The sequence below is a fragment of the Poecilia reticulata genome, linkage group LG22 (genome assembly GCF_000633615.1).
Source record: "Poecilia reticulata strain Guanapo linkage group LG22, Guppy_female_1.0+MT, whole genome shotgun sequence".
In the NCBI taxonomy this organism is placed as follows: Eukaryota; Metazoa; Chordata; class Actinopteri; order Cyprinodontiformes; family Poeciliidae; genus Poecilia; species Poecilia reticulata.
This window is the reverse complement of record NC_024352.1, coordinates 18739112-18759932: the sequence shown is the minus strand read 5'-3', so window position 1 is coordinate 18759932 and position 20821 is coordinate 18739112. Positions and strand designations below refer to the sequence as shown.

Here is a 20821-nt window from a genome sequence, read left to right as displayed (position 1 = left end):
TTGCCTTAGTGGATGGACAGGATAATAGCACCGTGATTCCAAGGTTTTGTCCAGAAAGGAAATAAATATAGAGTAAACAGAGGTGCTAAACGCTGTCGTTTTCCATCTAAATCCCCAACTCTGAGCCCGAGCAGGAAAATAACAAAGGGTCTTTGCCATTTATAAAAATCTACTGCAGGTTCTTATTATTGACTTTTTCAGCCTGGTAGGATGAGGCAATGAATGAATATTAACTGATGGAAAACTTTTTGTAATCATTTAAAGTGTTTTTTCAAAATGGTTTAGCTTTTCTGAAGGTCCTTTCTTTGGTTTATGGTTGCTTTTATGACTCATTTTCAATCCAGTCCTTACAACAAACATGAACATAGTTTTTGCAGTGGGAACTTAAAATATTACTTAACTTATAGTTTTTTCTACAACTCAGTTTTAGTACCTAATTCTTTTAATGTACTAAGAAGAATTAGTGCCTAATTCTGTTTTGGAGGATTAGGTACTTATTACAAAATCTTTTCTAACATCTGGCAGTCTTTATCTTTAGAGATTGAAACCAAAAAATGGTAACAAATTGCCTCTTTGAAAAGATTGTAAAAAGAAGTTCAAAGAGTTATGTTTCAAAACAACACTGGGTCACACTTTGAGCATAAGAGCTTTTTATGAGTCATATTTCGGAGTTGAGATATGAAAAACAATGTATTTTATCTTTCAACCAAAAAGTGGGTTAATAGAAGAAGGATATCTTTTTACAAAAAATATCTGAAAGGTATGCTGCATATTTTTAGTCAATCACTTTTATTTTGATACCCCTAAATAAATAAACAAATGCTGTTTAATTAGTTCAAACCTGAATTGAATTTTTAGCATAAATACAAAAATCTAACACTACACATCATCCAGAACAGACCAAAGTACGGTGGCAGCATCATTATGTGGGAATGATTTCTTTCAGCAGGGACAAGGAAGCAGGTAGAGGTAAATAATGAGGCAATCCTGAAAGGAAACCAGTTAGAGGCTGCAAAAGACTTGAGACTGAGGTGGTTACTCTCTATCCACTGGAACAAATAACCTAAACATACACCCAGAGATAGTTTAGATCAAAGTGCATTCATGTGTCAGAATGGACCAGTCAAAGTCCAGATCTAAATCTAACTGACTTTTAAAAAAAAAAAGGATGTTCTAATTGCTCATTTTTATCAGTAAAAAGTTTTGACAATACATTATTTCCCTTCCACTTCACAATTGTGTACTGCTCTGTGCTGCTCTATTAAATTACAGTCAGATAAAATGCATTGCAGTGGTGCATCAGTTCCTTTGCAAGGCTCTGTAAGTAGCTTTAGAAAACAAACAAACAAAAAAGCCCTGACAATGATCAGATCAGTATAGAAAGCAAGCAAAAGTAGACAAGTATTCACAGCACTTCCCTTTCCCCACATTTTATGTTAAAGTTTTATTCTAAATTGTATTAAATTAATTAATTACATCTTAGCTCAAAAATCTACACACAAGTGCCCCACTATGACAAAGTGGAAATAAGTTTTTGAGTGTTTTGCACGTTTATTAAAAATAGAAATCTTGAAAAGCTTTGCTTTTGTCTAACCTGAAGAACTGCACTTTTACAAAATGCAAGAAACTGAATTATTTGGGGGGAAGTGAAGAGAAAACTCCACCACCCAGTACTTCAGGAAATGTTGTCCCAGTGATTCAAATTTGTAGTAAAAGCTTCTACACTGTACCTGTCCCTCGAGGTCGAAGGCCAGGCAGGCGATGCCGTGTGTATGCACGTCCTTCAGGATGGACACGGTCTGCACAGTGTAAGAGTCCCACACACAGATGTAAGGCTCCTTGCCAACTTGTCCCGTGGCGACCAGCACGCGCTCCGGATGCAGAGCTAAACTGTAAAGAAGCACAAAGAGGGGAGAGAGGGTTAGCTGCTCCCATTTGCGTGCTTGCATGCGTGTGCCGGGGGCGTACGAGGGAGTCACCCTGCCAGCACAAACCGCTGATTTGAGATGAGCACATTAGGTCTGCACTGGGTCTGAACATGGAATCACAGGGGCAGCTTGATGAGGTGACATGGTTCAATTAACCCGGTCATGCTCAAATGCACTCACAGCCAGGCTTCATTCAAGTCAACAGAGTTTTCACGGAGTTCAGAAAGCAGCACTGGTGAACCTGCGAGATTCATTCTTTTTATGGGGTTTGTTTGATCAATTTATTGACGTATCATTTATTTATTTCTCCTTCTTTCCCCCATCTGGGGTTTCCTTGCATCACCAGGCATATGTTTGTAACTCTGTTACATAATCCTTCCCTTCCATACACTCAAACTTCTCCCCTCCTACATGCGTTCCCACTCCGCTGCTGGGAAACAGCCGGCTGCATTAAACTGTCACTTCAACTGTCCCTCTTTCCACTCCACCCATACTGTCAGCAGATCCCCATCATGTTCACCTCGCCTGGACTCATGGTACCAAAGAGCCTATTAAAATCAGTTTAACCAGCTGTTCTCCTCAAACTGATCCAAGTTGGACCTTCTAAAAAATGTAGACTTTGCCTGAGCAAATGCATACGCCTCTTTTGACCACTTCTTCTTCACATTTTCAGTGTGAATCTCTCTTTTTCTGACAGGTGGCACTCCATTTGCAGACAGAAAGGGATGTAAGTACTGTCGTGACAAAGCTGAGGTGGTCTAAACGGGGCTGGGCTGAATTTTGTTCCCTCTCCTCCCCTTTGATTTCTCCACTTGCTTTGAACCTCCGTCCAACCTGGCACATTCCTCATTTTACTTTTTATGCCTTATATAATCAGAGTGAAAAAGAAGCTAAAAATAGCTGTCAGAGGAAAAGAAAAAAAAATCATTGAAGTATTTTGAGATGCAGATAGACAGAAGAGAAAAACGCTTGATGCAAGCAGGTGCTGCACTGGAAATGTTTTTTCCAAACTGAAAAAACTTAACGATATCCACTGGTAACTCTGATTTTAATTTAAAATGTCCCTTAATTTGTGTATCCCACTGTGTTTAAATATGCACAGAATGACAATGTTGCCACATGTAAAACAAGAAGCCTTAGTGACGGCTACAAGATCACTGTTTCGCTTACATTTCTCCATCTGAAGAGCTTGCTAAATGCCATCACTAATGACTTAGCCTGCAGCGTGTTGCCACGGCTCTTCTGTTTGATATAAGCAACGGCTGCTTGGCTGCCTTCCATCTGCCAAATGCTGTAGCATGGAAGTAGCTACAGCAATAGCTGCTGCAGCAATTAAACTGAATGTTTTCATGTAAATTCAAGGCCAATAACGAGCCTCGGGAGGCGATTTCTCAAGGTGAAAACAAATATGCAGCACAAGAAGTGAAGGACAGCTGAAGCCAGTCCTTTTAAGATAAAAGTGATTATCTGTTTCTGGATTTCAAAGATACCAACTTCTGGTTATGGTTATAGTAAATTATGATGTTTAGGGCGCAATTTTCGTGAATAACTAAAAAAGAAACTAACAATATAGTAGGGACATCTCCTGCAATATCGAAAATTGCTTTCAAATTAGTTTCTGAAACCCAAATTTAAAAACAGCTTAGTAAACGTCAAGATAAAATTAGCTGCATAATATGTTTGTTTTTGTTCTACATACAGCAAATTTGAAATATACCAGTTGACTTCATCTTGATTTGATTATCAACAAAAAAAAAAAAAAACAGTGAATATTACTTTAGCTTTAGAAATTAATTAATGAAAACAGAATAAAACACGTTTGGTTCTAATAATTACAAAAGTTTGCTTTTATTGCAAATTATTACATATAAGACTTCTAATATATATGTGCCTCAGCAAGTCGCAGTGAAAGTACACACTTTTTGTTTTTATCAAAAAGCTTCTGTTAAGATATTTGACCAATCTTCTTGCAGAAATGGTAGACTGTAAATAAGCTGGGTTGTTTCTTGGCTTGTACCTGCCTTCCAGGTATAATCCACAATATTTTTCATTAAATTTCTAATCAGGTTGAGGTTGGGGCCATTCAAGAACCTTAATGTTTCCCTTAATCCATAAAAAAAACAGTCTGTTTAAGATCTTTTTGCTTCAAATGGTGACCAAGCATCACTAATTTGATCTAAACTGTTACGTCAGATGAAAGGAAATGGTCAGAGTGTTGTTTATGTTGTGTCCATTTCTGCCCAATTTGTGTCAAGGATGATATTAAATTAGATATTTTTATAGCAAATCGTAAGTGTCTCAAAACAATCAGAAGTTTAGCATTTGTTCACAGCACTAAGCCATTTTCATAAGAGCAGGCGTAAATAAGACTCGTGTGCCACAGTAAGTGCATAAACTGTAAAGGATCCTAACTTGATAGGACAGATATGCTCTTCAGGGACCAGATTTCCATTCATTATCTCATCTCAAAGCATTTACATGAGCATAAACATGCTGGTCATTTTTTAAAATATTAAACAAGCCAGACCGCTTAGCATAGTATGATAGATGTGCATTTCACAGTTGAGTGAGATTCTCAAAAATGACATGTATGTCTAGTAACATTAAAAAAAACATTTCTCACGCTTAATCTTTGTACAAAAAAAAAAAAACAGGAATACGCAATCAGAAAATTAGCATTAGAGCTATCAAAATATAATATTCTCAGAAATTTGAGACACCGTAAGGCCTCATTGTGCCTTTGATGTAAATATTTAGACTCTGTTCTCATTAGTTATGCTTTGTTTTACCTTCACCTGTGATTGTCATCATTGTTTCCACGTGTACCGCTTGTGTTTGTCCATGTTCTGACAGATGTATTCCCCTGTTGTCCTCCTTGCTCTGCATTTATGAGTTCATTTTACTATAATGTTCATTTTTGGGTTGTTTTCTCTTTGTAGAAAGTGCTCTGGTGTTTAACTCTTCGGTTTCATTAGGTTTTATAAATTGCTTTTTTTTCAGTCTTCTGCCTCTGGTGTCCTGCAGGTGGACCCTTAATTCTAACAGCTGCCACACTTCTCTGGATAGAAATACAGAACAAGGTACAGTAAAGATATAACCATTCTCTTTAACAACCTTGCATTAAAATCACAGTGTCTTGCAAAACTATTCACACCCATTGTACTTTTTTACATTTTGTCACATCACAACCAAACATAGGCTGCTAAGTGTATAGTTGAAAGTGAAAGGAATATTCTTCTTTTACATGTTTGATGTTTTTGACCATTCCTGTTTGCAAAATAGCTGAAGCTTGGTCAGAATGGATGGAGAGGATTTGCAAACATACTTTTGTAAAGATTTCAAGTGTTGTGACAGATTTTCAGTTGGATTTCGATCGGCTCGTTGGATCATTCTAAAACATGAAATATAAACCATTCAGTTGTAGCTCTGGCTGTATGTTTAGAGCTGTTGTTGTGCTGGAAGGTGAACTTCTACCCGGAGATCAAAACGTTTGGCGCCTCTAACAGGTTTTCTACAAGGATAATCATGTATTTAGCTTCCTTTCATCAACTTTGACCATTTCCCCAACCATGCTGGAGAAGAACATCCCCACAGCATGATTCTGTCTGTATTATGTTTCACAGTAGGGCTGGTGTGGATCTCAGAGTAAAAGAGGGCTGAATAAAAATGCAATTTCTCTCCAGCAGTCTTTTAGAAACCTCCTTCTTGAACTAGCACATTGCATCCCAGCAAAATATAATGAAAAGAAACTTTCATTTGAACAAACTTTATACTAAGACTTTTTGCAAACTTAACATGCTAATTGCCCGATCTTTGTAGCTGCATTGACAGCTTCTCTCATTTTTTCTTAGTAACAAAAAAGTATTTCTGGCTTTTGGTCCACCATAAAGTAGGAGGCAGGCTTTAATTCCTGTGATCATTGAAGTTTCTTGACAGCGTTCACATGAATCAGTCAATATTTCTAAAACAGCTGAAAAGATTGTGGTGCTAAAGTCATTAAACATTCATCTACAGACTAATTGCTCTTTCTACTGTTGCTTGTTTCGAAAATTTGTATTGACCTGATATTAAAGAACAACTCAAGGTTTTGAAGTCACCCAGGCAACCATATTAGCACTCCCCAATCAATAACAATATCTAACTTTGCTGAGAATGTATATTTATTTATATGCCTACTTAAAAAATACCCGATAACTCAGTCTGATCAAACATGATTACAAAACTTTTAATAAAGCTGTTTTGATCTTTATTATTGTTATTATTATTGCAAATACTTTGAGGCACAGTGTAAGTAGCTTCAAAAAAGAGATCAAATTAAAACTGAAATCTTCAAAAACTGCACCCATTAATTGTTGATCAAACAGAAAAGATTGAATTGACTTGACACCAAGACTTCTATGCTTTTGCTTCTCTTTACATAAATTATATGTTTCTGTTGTTTGATACCAGACAAAACTACGACTAAGACTAGAAGTGAATGAATTCATTCTTTCTTTCTTTTCTCAGATTATTTTGGTCCTCTCTCTACATGCTTCAGCATCTCAAACACTGTTTTATAAATTGGGTTTGGATATCTGGCTGGCCAAATATATTACACGCATGTAAATGCATCATACTTGGTCGTATATTTACTAAAGGTTTATTGCAGCCCAAGCAGTTCTATGCAGTATTGAAACTCCAAAGACAATAAAAACATGTTGATGATTTGGTTGTTTCCGTTTCATTGCGAATTTCATTTTAACTGAAGCTTCTGCACAGTCACCAGGCAATATGTTGAGTTATATTTCTGACAAAGAATCAATGAGCCACGGAGAAAAGAGCTAAATGAAAACCATAAACTCAACAAAAGTCCCTCCATCATTTCTTTTAAAACTAGAGTGGGATAAAAGCTTATCAAGGCAGTAAGTGAGAATCTTTTTTAAAGCGGTCTGTACATCTCTATGTCAAAATTTCCTATTGACCGTTGTTGAAGTATAAAACCAAAAATCATGTCTATAAACATTTTCACAATGCTAAAAGTGAGTTTAAAATATGAACAAGGGATGGACGGATGGATAGGCAATAGGACAGGGAACAAATCTGGGAAATATTCTGAACTTCTTATGAAAACATAAAACCCTGAAATTAAAGGCCACTCTAAATTATAATATGACAACCAGAGTGTATCATAGCTGCACTCTGACAGGACGCCATCTTTTCCATATGAATTACTGCAACATGAGAGCACTTATCTGCAGCTCTTTACTCTTGGTGGTGTCACGAAAGGTTGTGCACTCCTCTAACATCTCACCTGATTACTTAAGACATATTAATGCGACTACAACCAGGTGATACATTAATAGAAAACCTGAACTCCTGACCTCTGCTGTGAGGGGATCCAATGTCTATTATATTATGAAAGGAATTCTGTTAGCATAATTTCAGTATCTCCAAGTCATTATAAATTATTATCCCTTATCCAAGGAAAAGACTCTTTTGTGAAGAAAAAAGCCACATCTGAATATTACAACATGTTTAAATGTGAAAATATTTGATAGCTACATTTTAACATGGACGATTCCTTTACTATTATCTTTTTATCATTATTTTTGATTTGGTTGTCTTCTGACTTGCTCAAAGGAAGGATGTTTGTTTGCTAAGGCACTTAAATCTTCATCATTCAAGCATAAATTGTCTACTAAGCTCAAGGGATGAGCCAGTGATGCGTCCACAAAGAACATCTAGCTATATAACCTATTTTATAAGATATCTTTAAGGATTTTGTTACCGGCAAGCTATCATTCTGTCATTACACATCTAACTATCAAAAACTATAAAAACTCTACATTTTTTGACATTTTTTTGTGCATTTTCTCATTTTTAAAGCACTCTTCACAACATGCTGTCAACATCTGGACAGAAATCGATTAAAAGAACAAAATCTAAAGAAAAAATTTAAAATACTTTCAGAAACAACCGATCAAGACCATTTTAATATGTTGCATGAACGACTAGCTCCTTGGAAGCAAAATATAAACTTTTCACATCACTTAAGCTTACCAAAAACTCAAAATACTATCTAACTGAGAAAGCTATGTATCTGTCCTCTTTCTTCCACTTCTACTTTGTATTAGCAGATTTTTCAAAAAAGAACAAATGTTTAGCATAGTGTCTAAATCTTTGAAACACAAATAGTGAGTTGAAACATCCCAGTGTGGTTTGCAGTGCCTCCTTTTTGTGGCATGTTTGAACCGAAGAACTTGACCAGGCACAGGGCAACTGGCGGTTACTGTCTCTTTATTGTGCGATTAATAATGGAGTACAAGCCCAGCTGACGACCGGCACATTTTATAAAGCTTGTCATCTCCAGGCCAACCCCTGCACATACATGTCAACATGATCTCTGAGGTGCTGGAGACAGTTCGTTGTATAAGGGCATGCTGAGAGAAAAAAAAAGCATTTACGCCGCTGCAGTGAATATTATATTGAATATCGAATTCATCATCAAAATTATTTTAATTTAAATTAAGCATGTTAGTTTAAAAATGTACATTTTATCCCAAATCTTTTTTTATTAACAAATCCTTTGGTTGGGCAGAGGTCACCCCGGTAAATGAATGAATATGACACATATTCACACCAAACTGCTGCTTTACTGAAATGTCAAATGAAAAATGTATTGACAAACATATTCACTTGCTAGAAATCCAATTTCTCCTTGGAGACAGTCAAAGTTTATTTGAATATTTTTAGTTCATCTATTTGATTTATTGTTTGTTTATATAAGCAAATGGATCATGTCATGAATGAATGTATTATTTTGTACATTTTCAGGCCCTATTCATTTTGTTCCTTTTCTCATGTTATGTATTCGATAGCAAACTGTAACAGTAATTGTCCCATTGAGACGATCAACATTTAGTTGGAGAGATAGTCACTCATTTTTATCTACTTATTTATTTCCTGTTTCTTTGTTGTTTGAGTGATTGATTGATTGACTTTTTACATTATTATTATTTATTTCCTTGCTTTCTTATTAATTTATTCATACACAATGTGATTTATTGGACACATTGTGTTGAATGTATTTTGTTTTTTACATTATTTTTACATTATTTATCAAAGTTATCCTGATTCAAGAACATTTATTTATTTATTTATTTATTTATTTATTTATTTATTTATTTATTTATTTATTTATTTATTTATACTGGTAAATGGGTAAAGTCAAACAGGGACACATGCTGTCATTTTTTAACCTTTTTTGTCATGACGCCTGAACGCATCATGACACATTAATTTTAGGTATTAAGTGTAATTTTAAATGTGTAAAATTACATGAAATCTGATTTGTAATTTCACAGGCTGATCTGTAATTGAAGGTAAATTAAGAAAAAAAAAATCATAAATATTTTCTCTTATTCATATTCCAGTAAATAATTCGCTTATTGTTGCTTATATTTGAGTTTTGCATTGTAATTATGGGATAAGTAGGGGGCCAGAACATTTGGCATATGGAGTGGGAGCAGCGTGATATAGAGTGGCTGATTAAAATCATCTGACCTTAAGCATAAAGCTCAACCTCGCTATACAATTTATGGATATGCTGCTTTCATATCATATTACACCGCACAAGGTGACGCCTGCATCCACAATGTCAACAGCACACTGTCAGTGCACGGACTACCGGGAGTCTGGTGCTGTCCGTGGTGCTGAAGCAAAAAAAAAAAAAAAAAAACCAAACAAACAAGACAAAAACAAACAAAAAAAATTAACATGTCTGATTTTACTCTACCTTATTATGTCATCGTTGTGCCCCAAGTAAAATTTCTGCTTGTGCTCCCGGGTGTTGTACACAACTCCCACACCCGCGACGAAATAGACAATTTCCTTGGCGGCGGTGTAGTACAGGTTGTTGCGGCACTGATGTCCCCGGTATCCGTACACCCACTCCAGTCTCAGGTGGCAGTTGGGAGCAGTCCTGTCAGCCATCTCTCCCTCAATATGTGTCTCTCCGGTGCTGTCACGTAGTCTTTCTGATACAGTGTCATTCGCCAAAAAGGATTTATTTTTAAGCCTCCGTTGTTACATTAGTTCCGTTGGATTCTAACCAGTCCAGAAGGAGCAGAAATGAGGCATTTTCTCAGGGTTGTGTAAGAATTTAAAAAAGTCTGGCTGGCTGCTCGGACTACAGATCTCTGAGAAACAATTTTCTACGTCGCTCTTTTCATTGTGAAAGTCTTCTTGCACTTCTTCCGTCGCGGGCGTTCGCTCCTCTTCGACACAGGTCAAAGCTCCTGTCAAATCCTCCAAAGATGGAGCTGTACTGTATTCCAACAACCCCCGCCCACAGTACTGACGGAGCAGACGATCAACCAATCACGTCCTTTGACTCATCTGCGAGGACAGAAAGAAGGTGGAGACGTTCCCCATCACGACACAACTGATTTTCATCTATTTTGTTTGATAAAATAAAATAAATACAGGAAATTATTACAACATTCAAAGCAAATTTTCTATTATACTTTAAACATATTTCCAAATTTGTTTGGCCCTGAAGCAACTTAAGAAATGCAACCTTTATATCACCTACACACCACAGTTTTTTGGTAAATAGTTTTTGCCATGTTCAAATGTCCATCTGAACATTTCGTTTCTTTTTCTTTTTCTTTTCTTTTGGAGTGGAATGACTGTAAAACAACCAACTTCAATTAAATTTGACAGCCTGAAGTGGGTGCATAAGTATGAGTTTATTGTGGATTTTCTCCAGTGCATGGAGAGTAAAAGTTAAGCTTTACATACAGTCCCACTAAAATATGACTAAGTGACCCTTGGGATGTAGAGAAACCTAATACTTTTGTAACCGTCAACAAACCTTTGGCATTATTCTAATGGGGTGTTTGACCACTCTTCCTATCAGAAATGGTACAATTTATTAAAATTAAATTTAATTTCCTGGCACAGACTTGGTTTTTAAGCATATTGGAGCATGGAAGAAATCAAATAATTTAAATAACAATTTAAATGACAATGTCAGTCAAGGTAAAATTTCAGGATTATTCAGGCTTGGCTTGAAAATGTACTTGGTACTTTCAAACAATTACTAGTGGGGGTGTAGTTATGTATGTTTGAGTACATTAATAGTAATCTGAACATCGTAGTACATAGACATTGAATAATTATTTTGGAACAAGAATGGTTCAACTGTATTCTCAAAAGCCCAAAAGATTTGCAGAACTCGGCTGAAAAAGATTAAGCAAAATAAATAAATAAATTAAAAAATCTATATATAAGAAAATGAAGCAAAATGCAATAAAAACTTTATTATATTAAAGAATTGTTATTATGTGCTTTTATTACTACTACTAGTTCTGCTACTGCTATCATTATTATCATTATTTTAAATGCATGTCCTGGCTGAAGATAAACACGTAATCGCTTTTAGAACATCATTAGGTCAAATAAAAATAAAGCAAATTAAAATAAAAGATAGTTCTAATTTTGTTTTAACCACTGACTGGTTAAAATTTAAGAACTTCAAAATCTTTCACGAAGCAGTTGGCAAAATATTAAAGGAATAGACGTAGTTAGCATGTTTTTCACATCACATTGACATGTACTATAGCCTTTTACAACTTATTTATAGAAGTTTAAAGATTTTACTATAACCTACAGGTTTTATTTTATGTCTTTGCCGGAAGTTCCGGTCTTGTGCAACCGGTAGAGAGGAACCGCCTTCCCGTCTGTTGCCAAGTAACCAAAGAAGCTTCAGATTCGCCATCGCTTTATTCCTGTTTAGCAGCTCGCTAGCAGAGTTTACAGTCTGACACAGCCATGGAGGTTACGATGGACCCTTTGTTTCTTGCATTGAGCTATTTCAGGAGGCGAAAGTTTCAACAATGTTCAGATATTTGTAGCAAAATATTGCAAGACAGTCCCTACGACCAGGTAATACCGTTATAGTTAGCAGAGTCTGCTAGTACGCTAACACATTTGTAAAGCTGCTACGGAGTAATCCAGATTAGTATTCTGCGTGTACCATAACTCAGTGAAACTCCTTGTATTTGTATTTATTTAAGCCACCACAATCATTTTTTGCTATTTTCTGCTTGACTTTATGTTTCTTCTCTTCTTTCCTTTGCATGTTTTTTTATGTATTTTCCTCCGTGTATCCTTTACACCCTGGTTTTACTCCTCTCTGTATTTCACTGCATGTCATATTAAGGACTCATCTTTTCTTATCTCAGAGGTAATACAATACTGCTTTCAGCTCCAGTGTTTTCGTCTGTTTGTTTTATGTCCATAATTCATCAAAGGGCTTGATCCTAACATTCACCTTTAGCTGTATTTGAGTGCTATCTATGTTTCTGTATCACAGGCAGCATGGAGCTTAAAAACCAGAGCCCTCACAGAGATGGTGTACATTGATGAAGTTGATGTTGACCAGGAAGGAATTGCTGAGATGATGCTGGATGAGAGCTCTATCGCACAAGTTGCACGTAGGTTTCAGCTCTTCGTCAGCACACCATTGTAAAGTAAAAACCTTAAAAAATGTTTTAATTCTGGTAACACTTTCTCAGTGAGAAATTGTATTGGTAAAACCCTCTTTTAGGACCTGGAACATCACTGAGACTCCCTGGAACAAGTCAGGGTGGTGGTCCCACTCCAGCAGTCAGGTATGATTCCTTTATATCATAATAGAATAATATTATAATAGAATAAAAATCACCAATAATCTTAAAAGAAACTGTTGTCTTAAATTTTTAGGCCTATGACACAATCAGGGCGTCCTATCACAGGCTTTGTGAGACCCAGCACACAGTCAGGGCGTCCAGGAACGATGGAGCAGGCAATCAAAACCCCACGCACTGCAAGCACAGCGCGTCCTGTCACTAGTTCTTCTGGTAGATTCATTCGTTTGGGAACTGTGAGTGTTCATGTGCAAACACAGTCTATCCACAAAGAAACAGCAGGGTTTCTCCAAAAAAGATATTGGACTATTTTAAGATTAACTAGATATAGATTATTTGACAAATTAGCTTTTAGTTACCAATATATATAGTGTCAAATAATATGTATTGAATCCCCTGGTCAAGATGTCTAAAAAGCCTTAAAATAAATAAATATTTTATTGGTACAGCATAGTCTTACATTATAAAATGTAGAATTTTTTTTTTGTTTATTCACTGGGAAAAATATCCCACTTGGAACTATCTATTTTTAAAGGAATTACTACAATCCTGCTGTTGATTTAAAAAGAAATCTTGTATGTATCAAATAAATTCAATTCAACTATACATTAATATTCAATTAGAGAATATGTTCAGACAAATCTTGTTTGTGAGATTAAAGGTACCTTTTGAAAATAACAACCTTAATCAGATATTAAATGAATTTTTTCTTTAAGCCCACATTTCTGTTCTTTAATTGATTTTTGTTGATCTAATGGAGCATTCTAATCTTAAATATTGTATTTTCATTGGTTACTAGCAAAAAATGATAAGGATTAAGAGAAATAGAGGTGTTAAAACATTTGTGTTTGTCTAATTAATCTAAATGTGTTTCACTTAGGGAAGGAGTCACTGAAATAAATAAACTTTTCAAGAGTATTATTATTTATTGAATGGTAGGTTGTATTTAATTTAAAAGACACTGTTTGGACTAACAACAATGATCAAATCAGTTATGCTATGAAATTCCTTCTCTCATTATCAATACACTCTGATTTATGGTAGAATTTATTTTATAATTTTAAGTGTCAGAACATGCAACTGTACTCAACGATGGATTCATTTAAAGACTTTCTATACATTTTGAAAGGTCTGCCAGTAAAAATGACCATCACAGTACATACAAGGCTCTCACAAAAGATTAATCAGGTTATTTCTGAATTTAATTTCCATCAGATGTTTAACACTGTATCCCGCTTTCCACTAGGCTTCAATGCTAACCAATCCAGAAGGACCTTTTATAAATTTGTCGAGAATAAACCTGTCCAAGTATTCTCAAAAGCCAAGTTTGTCCAGGGTAAGACAAAAATATTCCTTCCAGCAATTTAGTACAATATTTTCTTTTTCCACGTTTAATGTGATCCAAATTTGTCTTTGCAGACTTTATTTGAGTACATCTTTCACCATGAAAATGATGTTAAAAATGTAAGTGTTCCTCTCCCGTGTGGAATATATCTTGAGTTTTTAGTCTCTGATCATTGGCTGCTAATATATGTGGCTTAATTTTCTGTACAGGCTTTAGATTTAGCAGCTCAAGCTACTGAGCACGCACAGTTCAAAGATTGGTGGTGGAAGGTTCAACTAGGAAAATGTTACTACAGGTAAGAATGTCTCACAACCATCAAAACTGTGCAGATGTAACACTGGTGTTTCTTATGAAACTGTGCTGTTTAACTTTGTGTTTTACCTTTTCAGACTTGGTTTATACAGAGAAGCCGAGAAACAGTTTCGATCAGCTCTTAACCAGCAGGATGTGGTAGATACGTATCTCTACCTCACAAAGGTAGTGACTAAACTATGACTTCTGTTCTTAGTAACTCTGAGCATGTTTAAGAAATCATTAAATGCAAAATCATGGTTGTTTTATTTCTTCAAGGTTTATCAGCGTATGGATCAACCAATAACAGCCCTCAACCTATTCAAGGAAGGCCTGGACCACTTCCCTGGTGAGGTCACTCTTCTAACGGGAATCGCCCGCATCCATGAGGTATATATGTCGACATAAAGCCTTCTCAGTCTCCTGTCATGATTTAAATTAGATATTTTCTGTTTCTAATGGGATTTCTTTCCAGGAGATGAACAACATTACGTCAGCCACAGAGTACTACAAAGAGGTCTTGAAGCAGGATAACACACACGTAGAGGCGATCGCCTGCATAGGCAGCAATCACTTCTATACCGACCAGCCTGAGATCGCCCTGCGGTTCTACAGGTCAGACAAATTTACCTTCCCGTTAAGCTGGCACCATATTTTCAAAACTTAAAGTGTAAACCTTTTGCACAGTTATGGTTGATTGAGCACGCTTGTTGTCTTCCTAGACGGCTTCTCCAGATGGGAGTATATAACTGCCAGCTGTACAACAACCTGGGCCTCTGCTGTTTCTATGCACAACAGTACGACATGACTCTGTCCTCATTTGAGAGAGCTCTGTCACTGGTGGCCAGTGATGAAGAGCAGGCGGATGTCTGGTACAATATTGGGCATGTTGCTGTGGTGAGTCAGCAAACTATAGAAAAAAATACTACTTGCACAAAAAGAGCCATTTATTGATATAAAAATCATAGAAGTTAATATTACATTGTGTGTTTAAAGGGCATCGGGGACTTGACGCTGGCATATCAGTGTTTTAAACTGACCCTAGCTTTCAATAATGATCATGCTGAGGCCTACAACAACCTGGCGGTACTGGAACTGCGAAAAGGTCATATTGAGCAGGTGAGAATAGAGATTTCTTTTTTGAGATTTCATGTAGGTGTTTGCCTTTTGAGAGAAAAAAAACAAAACCAGTAAAATGTGTAGTAATATCAAAAGATGGCTACCAATTATACTGTTTTTAAGTGTTCTTATATCTACATATGGATTATTTTTGTTATTAAAGAAGAATGATCCATATTATTACATATTAGCCAATAAATAAACCTTTTAATAAATTTGATTAATCTGTTTTTTGTTTTTGTTCAATTTGTCTCTTTTTTTATATTAGCTGTTCTTGTTTTACACCAGCTGTTCATATTCTGAAAACTTGTAAACGTAAACCGCAACTTCAATTTTTTTTTTTTTCTGTGAGTCACAATAAGGACCTTTTATCTTCTCTTCATCACAGAATTTTGAGTAAATTTTTAGTGCATTCTGATAAGATGTATTTATAAAAATATCTCTTATCCAGTCGAAAGCCTTCCTGCAGACAGCAGCGTTGCTGGCCCCTCACATGTATGAGCCAAACTTCAATCTCTCCATTCTGTGTGAAAAGGTAAAGCTCTACTGTGTAATATAGCGTTTAAACAGTGAATTTCTATCAAGTAATTAATCACTTTCATATGTACATACATATATAATATGGATGTCTTTTGTCTATGTCCAGATTGGAGACCTTCAGAGCAGTTACATTGCAGCTCAAAAGTCTGAGGACGCTTTTCCAGAGCACATCGACACTCAGCAGCTCCTCAAGCAGCTTCGGCAGCACTTTGCAGTTCTGTGAGCCATCAGACATCCGACCAAAAAGTTGAGAAAGTAGTAAAAGACGGGCAGGTTAGTCAGATGGAAAACATTAGTTGTCATTTATGTTTATTCATAACAGAAGGGTAACTAAAAATCCAGATTTACAGAATAAATCATGGGATGACATATTTACTCTAGTTTGATAAAGATGTACTGGGTGTTTCCCATAAATAAATTGCCTCAGTTGAATCCAAATGTTGTTTTGCATAAAGTTCCACTCTGTTGTATTGTAGATATGCACAGAAGGACACTTCTCTTTTTATTTCACACAAATCTTTGTAAAACTCTGGAGAATTTTTTAATGATTAACTGCTAAATTTTGATATATATATATATATATATATATATGGAGAAGTATGAAGATTTAAGGGCGCTTAAAGGTTTGATCATGAACTTTACCATATTATTTCTGTAAGCTGAATGATCCAGATCCTTTCACCGTTACGCCACAGTCAAAACTGAACAGCGTTGGCATTGTGGAGGAAACGCAGCACGTCTAAATATCCACAGGTTTCCTGGACATCTGCGATCCAAACTTGTAAATCATCTTCTTCTGATCTTGTCCACCCCCCTCCCCCCCACCCCGTCTGCACTTCCCAAATCAACCCAGATAAAAGAAATGAAAAACGAAGCATTAAAACAAAAGTGGAGGGCTGAATCAATCTTGTTCATATCCATGTGCTTTTCATTTCCCCACATTTGTTAAGATTTGGGGCAAATGTTGTGAAACCTTGCAAAAAAAGAAAAAAAAGAAAGAAAACTTCAAAATAAGTCAAAGAACAGCTGAGTACAGAGACCCTGGGAAAATTCTGCTCACTGTCTGCCACCACAAACCTCAGGTTCATTTAAATGCACTTCAGCCATCCCACCATGGATGGATATGAGAAAGCGAGACCCCCAATTTTGGGTCCCGCAGCCCTTCATTTAGAACCTGGACCGACAGTGCAAGTTGTTCCACACGAGGCACCGACTCAGACAGCCGCAGGACTGTGGTCAACCAGGGGGCCTCGACTGGATCCTGGTCAGGCGCCACTGACGAAGCTGGNATATAGTAGCGTCAAATATTTGTTATACAAAAAACTAACAATGTATGTATTTTCAGACAAAATTTTTGTAGTTTGATCTTCCCTGCCATTTATAGGTTATGTAGGATAAACAATAAAGAAACAGCACAAAAGACTCTCTGTAGTGATGCTCAATTGTTGCTTCCGCAAAAAGAAGTAGGACTTTAAAAAGAGTAATTTTGTTATCCAAAAGACCTCGGTGCCATTTCACAAATCCACTTCAGGTTATAATTGCACGGTGCATCATTCCAAGACATGAATGGGTTGCTTTTGGGGTACACTGCGGCACAGTCCTCATTGTTTGAGTTGTTTGGCTCTCCGACGTTCCAGAACCTGAAATAAATAATTGGTAGCTTTGTTGAGAGGTAAATTATGCTCTGACACTGTTTGTTTCAAACTGGTTTATCAACTGTATAATTTTTACCCGTCAGTCAGTCTCGTCCCATCCACCCATTTCCAGACCCCTTCCTCTTCCACGTCTCTCAGTCCGATCCAGAAACCACTTTGCACCATTGGTCTCGAATGCTCTTGATTAATTGTTATGAGCCTAGTTATTCCAAGCTGACAAAAAAAATATAAACAGATGTTCACTGATACATATGCAATGTAGTAGAAAAATATTTATCTCATTACGGATTTCTTCTGTTAAACACATTTTGATATATTGGAGGCAGATAACCCAAGTAACCCACGTTTTCAAATGATTATTTTTTTTATTAAGGGAAAAATTACTACCTTCAAAACCAATCTGGCCCTACGCATCTGCATTTATTGAGATCAGTATTACTAACCACACTAACCTGATTACTGCATAAAAACAGGACTTGAATAGAACCTGTTTGACAGCACAAAGTAGACTAAAAAATTTCAAAAAGTAGCACAACATAGATAGAAATTCAAGAACAGATGGGTTATGCTGTGGCTTGACCCTACAATGTGACCAAATTAAAGCAATTTTGCAAAGAAGAGCGGGTCAAAGTGACGTAAAAGACTCATTGCCGGTTGATGGCAGCTGTTGCAGCCAAGAATAGCACAACTATTGTATTCAAATTAAAATGGCAAATACGTTTTTACAGCACAAAATATTTTCTGAAATGAAATGTAAATGTTAAGAATATTAAAACTTAGACCGAATGTCTTACATGCTTTTCTCTGTTGTTCACAATGGCCAAGTCTCCTCCCTGCCTCCTGCAGGACTGCCGGGCCTCGTTCCACGACGTGCGGTAAAAAGTGTCCGAAAACGGGAAGTAATAGCAGCTTGAGCTCATGAAAGTCCATCCAGGCAAACAGTGTCTGCAGCCCTCCTCTGTTTTTAAATAAAAAGAGGGAAGCATAATATTCTATTGGCTGGTTTGCAATTATAATACGCGTTTGTACATATAGGGATTAAAAAGCCTCTCACTTATCATCGGTAAATGGGATTGCAATGATGCAATGTCCACCTGCAACTTTTCCACCTGCTTTTCGTAGTCTTTGACTCTGACGGTCTGGTGTTGGAGCTCCCACTTGATGACTTGCTGCTCGGTGATCTCCATGGCCAGCTGTTTCTTGACTTCATCCCTACTTTGCACTATAGCGTCATAAGAAGCTTGAAGTTTTCTTATCTCTCCGCTGATGTCTCTCACTATGTTGTTTTCAGTTAGTTTGTTATCTGCAGCCAGTAAATAAAGGAAATACACATATTTTAGTCATTTACAATTAACCTGATAATTAAAACAAACACCAAATTATTATTACATGTAGTTATTGCTTTTGTCAGATTAACCATATATGAACCATTTTTTTAGTGGGGAATGATTTTTTAATTATTTTTAAGAACAGAAATTGATGCAAAGCTCTTAATTTATTGCACATTTTCTGTAATACACAGAATTCAAAATATACATTCTGGTTCGAGCAAATTCATAGAACTAACCCTAATCCTAGGGTTAGTTCTATGACCCTAGGATTAGGGTCATAGAACCCTAATCCTAGGTCATATTTGGCTACATGTTCTTTAGTTAATGCTGAGAAAAACACTAACTTTTTCTTCTGTGGTAAGGACCTGCGATATTTCTGACTGGATATTTACCACCTATTCCTTACGTTATTGAAATATTTCCTTTTGATTACATTAATACTTGCTTGAATCCTGATTTGAAGCATGGTTGTGCATTTTCAGTAGGTTTGGGATTGTGGCTGCGCTTAACACAATTTTAATGTGCATTTAAGATCGTAGTCCAATCTGAACATTCAGTCTAAATCTTTTTTTCTGGATTGAGGTTTGGATAGTCATACAAAACAAAAACTGAGCTGTTTGGCCACAATGACAAGAATGATGTTTTGAGGAATAAATGTGAGGCTTTTTTCTACTTTTTAAAAATATATAATTTAAGTTGTTTGTTGTATAATTATTTGACTATGAAAAAGAACAGTTCAAATCTGTTTTAAAAATCTTTAATTAAATATGTAGCACTTTAATCTGAACTGCATCTGATAATTATTGGTTCAAATTCTGTTTTCTGATTACTTTCACTTAACGTTTCAATTCTTGTTTCAAATACTTGTGTGTTTAGTTTATTGCTTCCCATAAATTGTCTGGTTTTGGATGATAATGTGACATAAAAATCTGACCACAGAAACTTGGGTTTGACAAATCATTAATCTCTTACTTTTCCATCCTTGATTTACTGGAACACTCTTCAAATCCTATGCATAGTATTAGTTTAAAGTTACTTGGGTAAAAATAACTTACAGTACACTCCCAAGCCAATATTAACCAGTAGCAGAATCACCGCTAACGCTGCTAGGCTCGCTGTTAGCACTTTGTAACGATTCACGATGGTAGATTCAGGTCTCATTGTCGACACAGTCACTACACAGAAAATATCAGACATCAACAGATGGATATTAAAGAAAATGATGCAAAGAATAAAATATAAAAACTAGATGGATATATTCAATATATCACCCATTTTCAAATACAAAAACTAAATGCAAATTTTGAATAAATAATAAGTCCTTATTCTCTACAGCAAAGAAGAAACGATAATGTTTGTGTGTCTGCAATGCTCTCTCATTGGATTTACATACCTTGATTCTCCTGATTTGATGGTAGATGAGGCTCATCTTCAGTGAATTCCTCCTGACTAATAAGTTTGTTATATGGACGACCTGAATTTTGCATTTCCTCCATTTTTGAATGTTAAATTGAGAGTGATCTCAGAAAAAAATCCAGCAGAGATTGTTTGTTAGGACATTGCCCTCAGAGCTCTTGTGTGTACAACATTACACACAGAAAAAGTTCATTTGTTAAATATTGACAGACAACCGAGTCCCTGGGCCGGATTTTAGCAATAGCCCCATCCCCTGTTATCATTTAGTTTTTAGGAAATTGGTGTTTTGGAAGCAGCATATTAAATAAGTTTATAAAAGAAACTTGCAACCCTACATTAGGTGAGGTGTTTTAATTTGCTGGACAAAACACATTATCATTAAAGTAGAGCTGAAACACTTGCATAACGGTCAGATTTAGGCAGATTTGAAACAATCCTCAACCAAAAAGGGCATTTTATGTGTGTGTGTGTGTATGTGTGTGTGTATATATATATATATATATATATATATATATATACATATATA

The 20821-nt window shown here is 36.0% G+C and overlaps 3 protein-coding genes across 7 annotated transcripts in view; 1 reads left to right on the top strand and 2 right to left on the bottom strand.

Annotated features, from left to right (window-relative positions):
- Nucleotides 1-10234, bottom strand: part of eml5 (EMAP like 5) — a 44402-nt gene extending 34168 nt beyond the window's left edge. For 3 of the 4 annotated variants that reach the window (XM_008400237.2, XM_017302549.1, XM_008400238.2), the window contains exons 1-2: nucleotides 9703-10231; nucleotides 1731-1890 (exon numbers count right to left, since the gene is read on the bottom strand). In XM_008400237.2, coding sequence (XP_008398459.1) covers nucleotides 1731-1890; nucleotides 9703-9899 — 357 coding nt within the window. In that variant the 5' untranslated portion in view covers nucleotides 9900-10231. Of the gene's footprint in view, nucleotides 1-1730; nucleotides 1891-9702 lie in introns of all 4 variants that reach the window. The other variant, XM_008400241.2, reaches the window with a different exon arrangement.
- A 1420-nt stretch (nucleotides 10235-11654) lies between these two features.
- On the top strand, nucleotides 11655-16331 carry ttc8 (tetratricopeptide repeat domain 8). 2 transcript variants are annotated; one of them, XM_008400242.2, is made up of 15 exons: nucleotides 11655-11855; nucleotides 12133-12156; nucleotides 12286-12406; nucleotides 12520-12583; nucleotides 12675-12834; nucleotides 13845-13934; nucleotides 14018-14062; nucleotides 14153-14238; nucleotides 14333-14420; nucleotides 14514-14624; nucleotides 14710-14849; nucleotides 14957-15131; nucleotides 15231-15353; nucleotides 15805-15888; nucleotides 16000-16331. In XM_008400242.2, exons 1-15 carry the CDS (start codon nucleotides 11742-11744, stop codon nucleotides 16114-16116), a joined length of 1542 nt encoding a protein of 513 aa, XP_008398464.1. In that variant the 5' UTR covers nucleotides 11655-11741; the 3' UTR covers nucleotides 16117-16331. The 2 variants fall into 2 exon arrangements, with proteins under 2 accessions (XP_008398464.1, XP_008398465.1); XM_008400243.2 differs by lacking the exon at nucleotides 12133-12156.
- An 867-nt stretch (nucleotides 16332-17198) lies between these two features.
- LOC103459071 (CD209 antigen-like) lies at nucleotides 17199-20728 on the bottom strand. Its single transcript, XM_017302373.1, has 6 exons — nucleotides 20273-20728; nucleotides 19935-20054; nucleotides 18603-18851; nucleotides 18343-18506; nucleotides 17625-17761; nucleotides 17199-17533 (listed from the first exon to the last, which is right to left on the bottom strand). Exons 1-6 carry the CDS (start codon nucleotides 20373-20375, stop codon nucleotides 17383-17385), a joined length of 924 nt encoding a protein of 307 aa, XP_017157862.1. The 5' UTR covers nucleotides 20376-20728; the 3' UTR covers nucleotides 17199-17382.
- Between the last annotated feature and the right edge of the window lie 93 nt (nucleotides 20729-20821).

Bases quoted from the DNA above. Each gene is read 5' to 3' on its own strand.
- ttc8 (XM_008400242.2), top strand. From the start codon at position 11,742: ATGGAGGTTACGATGGACCCTTTGTTTCTTGCATTGAGCTATTTCAGG. The intron at 14,625-14,709 runs GTATATATGTCG...ATTTCTTTCCAG, and splicing joins GAATCGCCCGCATCCATGAG to GAGATGAACAACATTACGTC. The intron at 15,889-15,999 runs GTAAAGCTCTAC...GTCTATGTCCAG, and splicing joins TCTCCATTCTGTGTGAAAAG to ATTGGAGACCTTCAGAGCAG.
- LOC103459071 (XM_017302373.1), bottom strand. From the start codon at position 20,375: ATGGAGGAAATGCAAAATTCAGGTCGTCCATATAACAAACTTATTAGT. The intron at 17,762-18,342 runs GTAAGACATTCG...TTTTTTTGTCAG, and splicing joins TGAACAACAGAGAAAAGCAT to CTTGGAATAACTAGGCTCAT. The intron at 17,534-17,624 runs GTAAAAATTATA...TATTTATTTCAG, and splicing joins GGGACGAGACTGACTGACGG to GTTCTGGAACGTCGGAGAGC.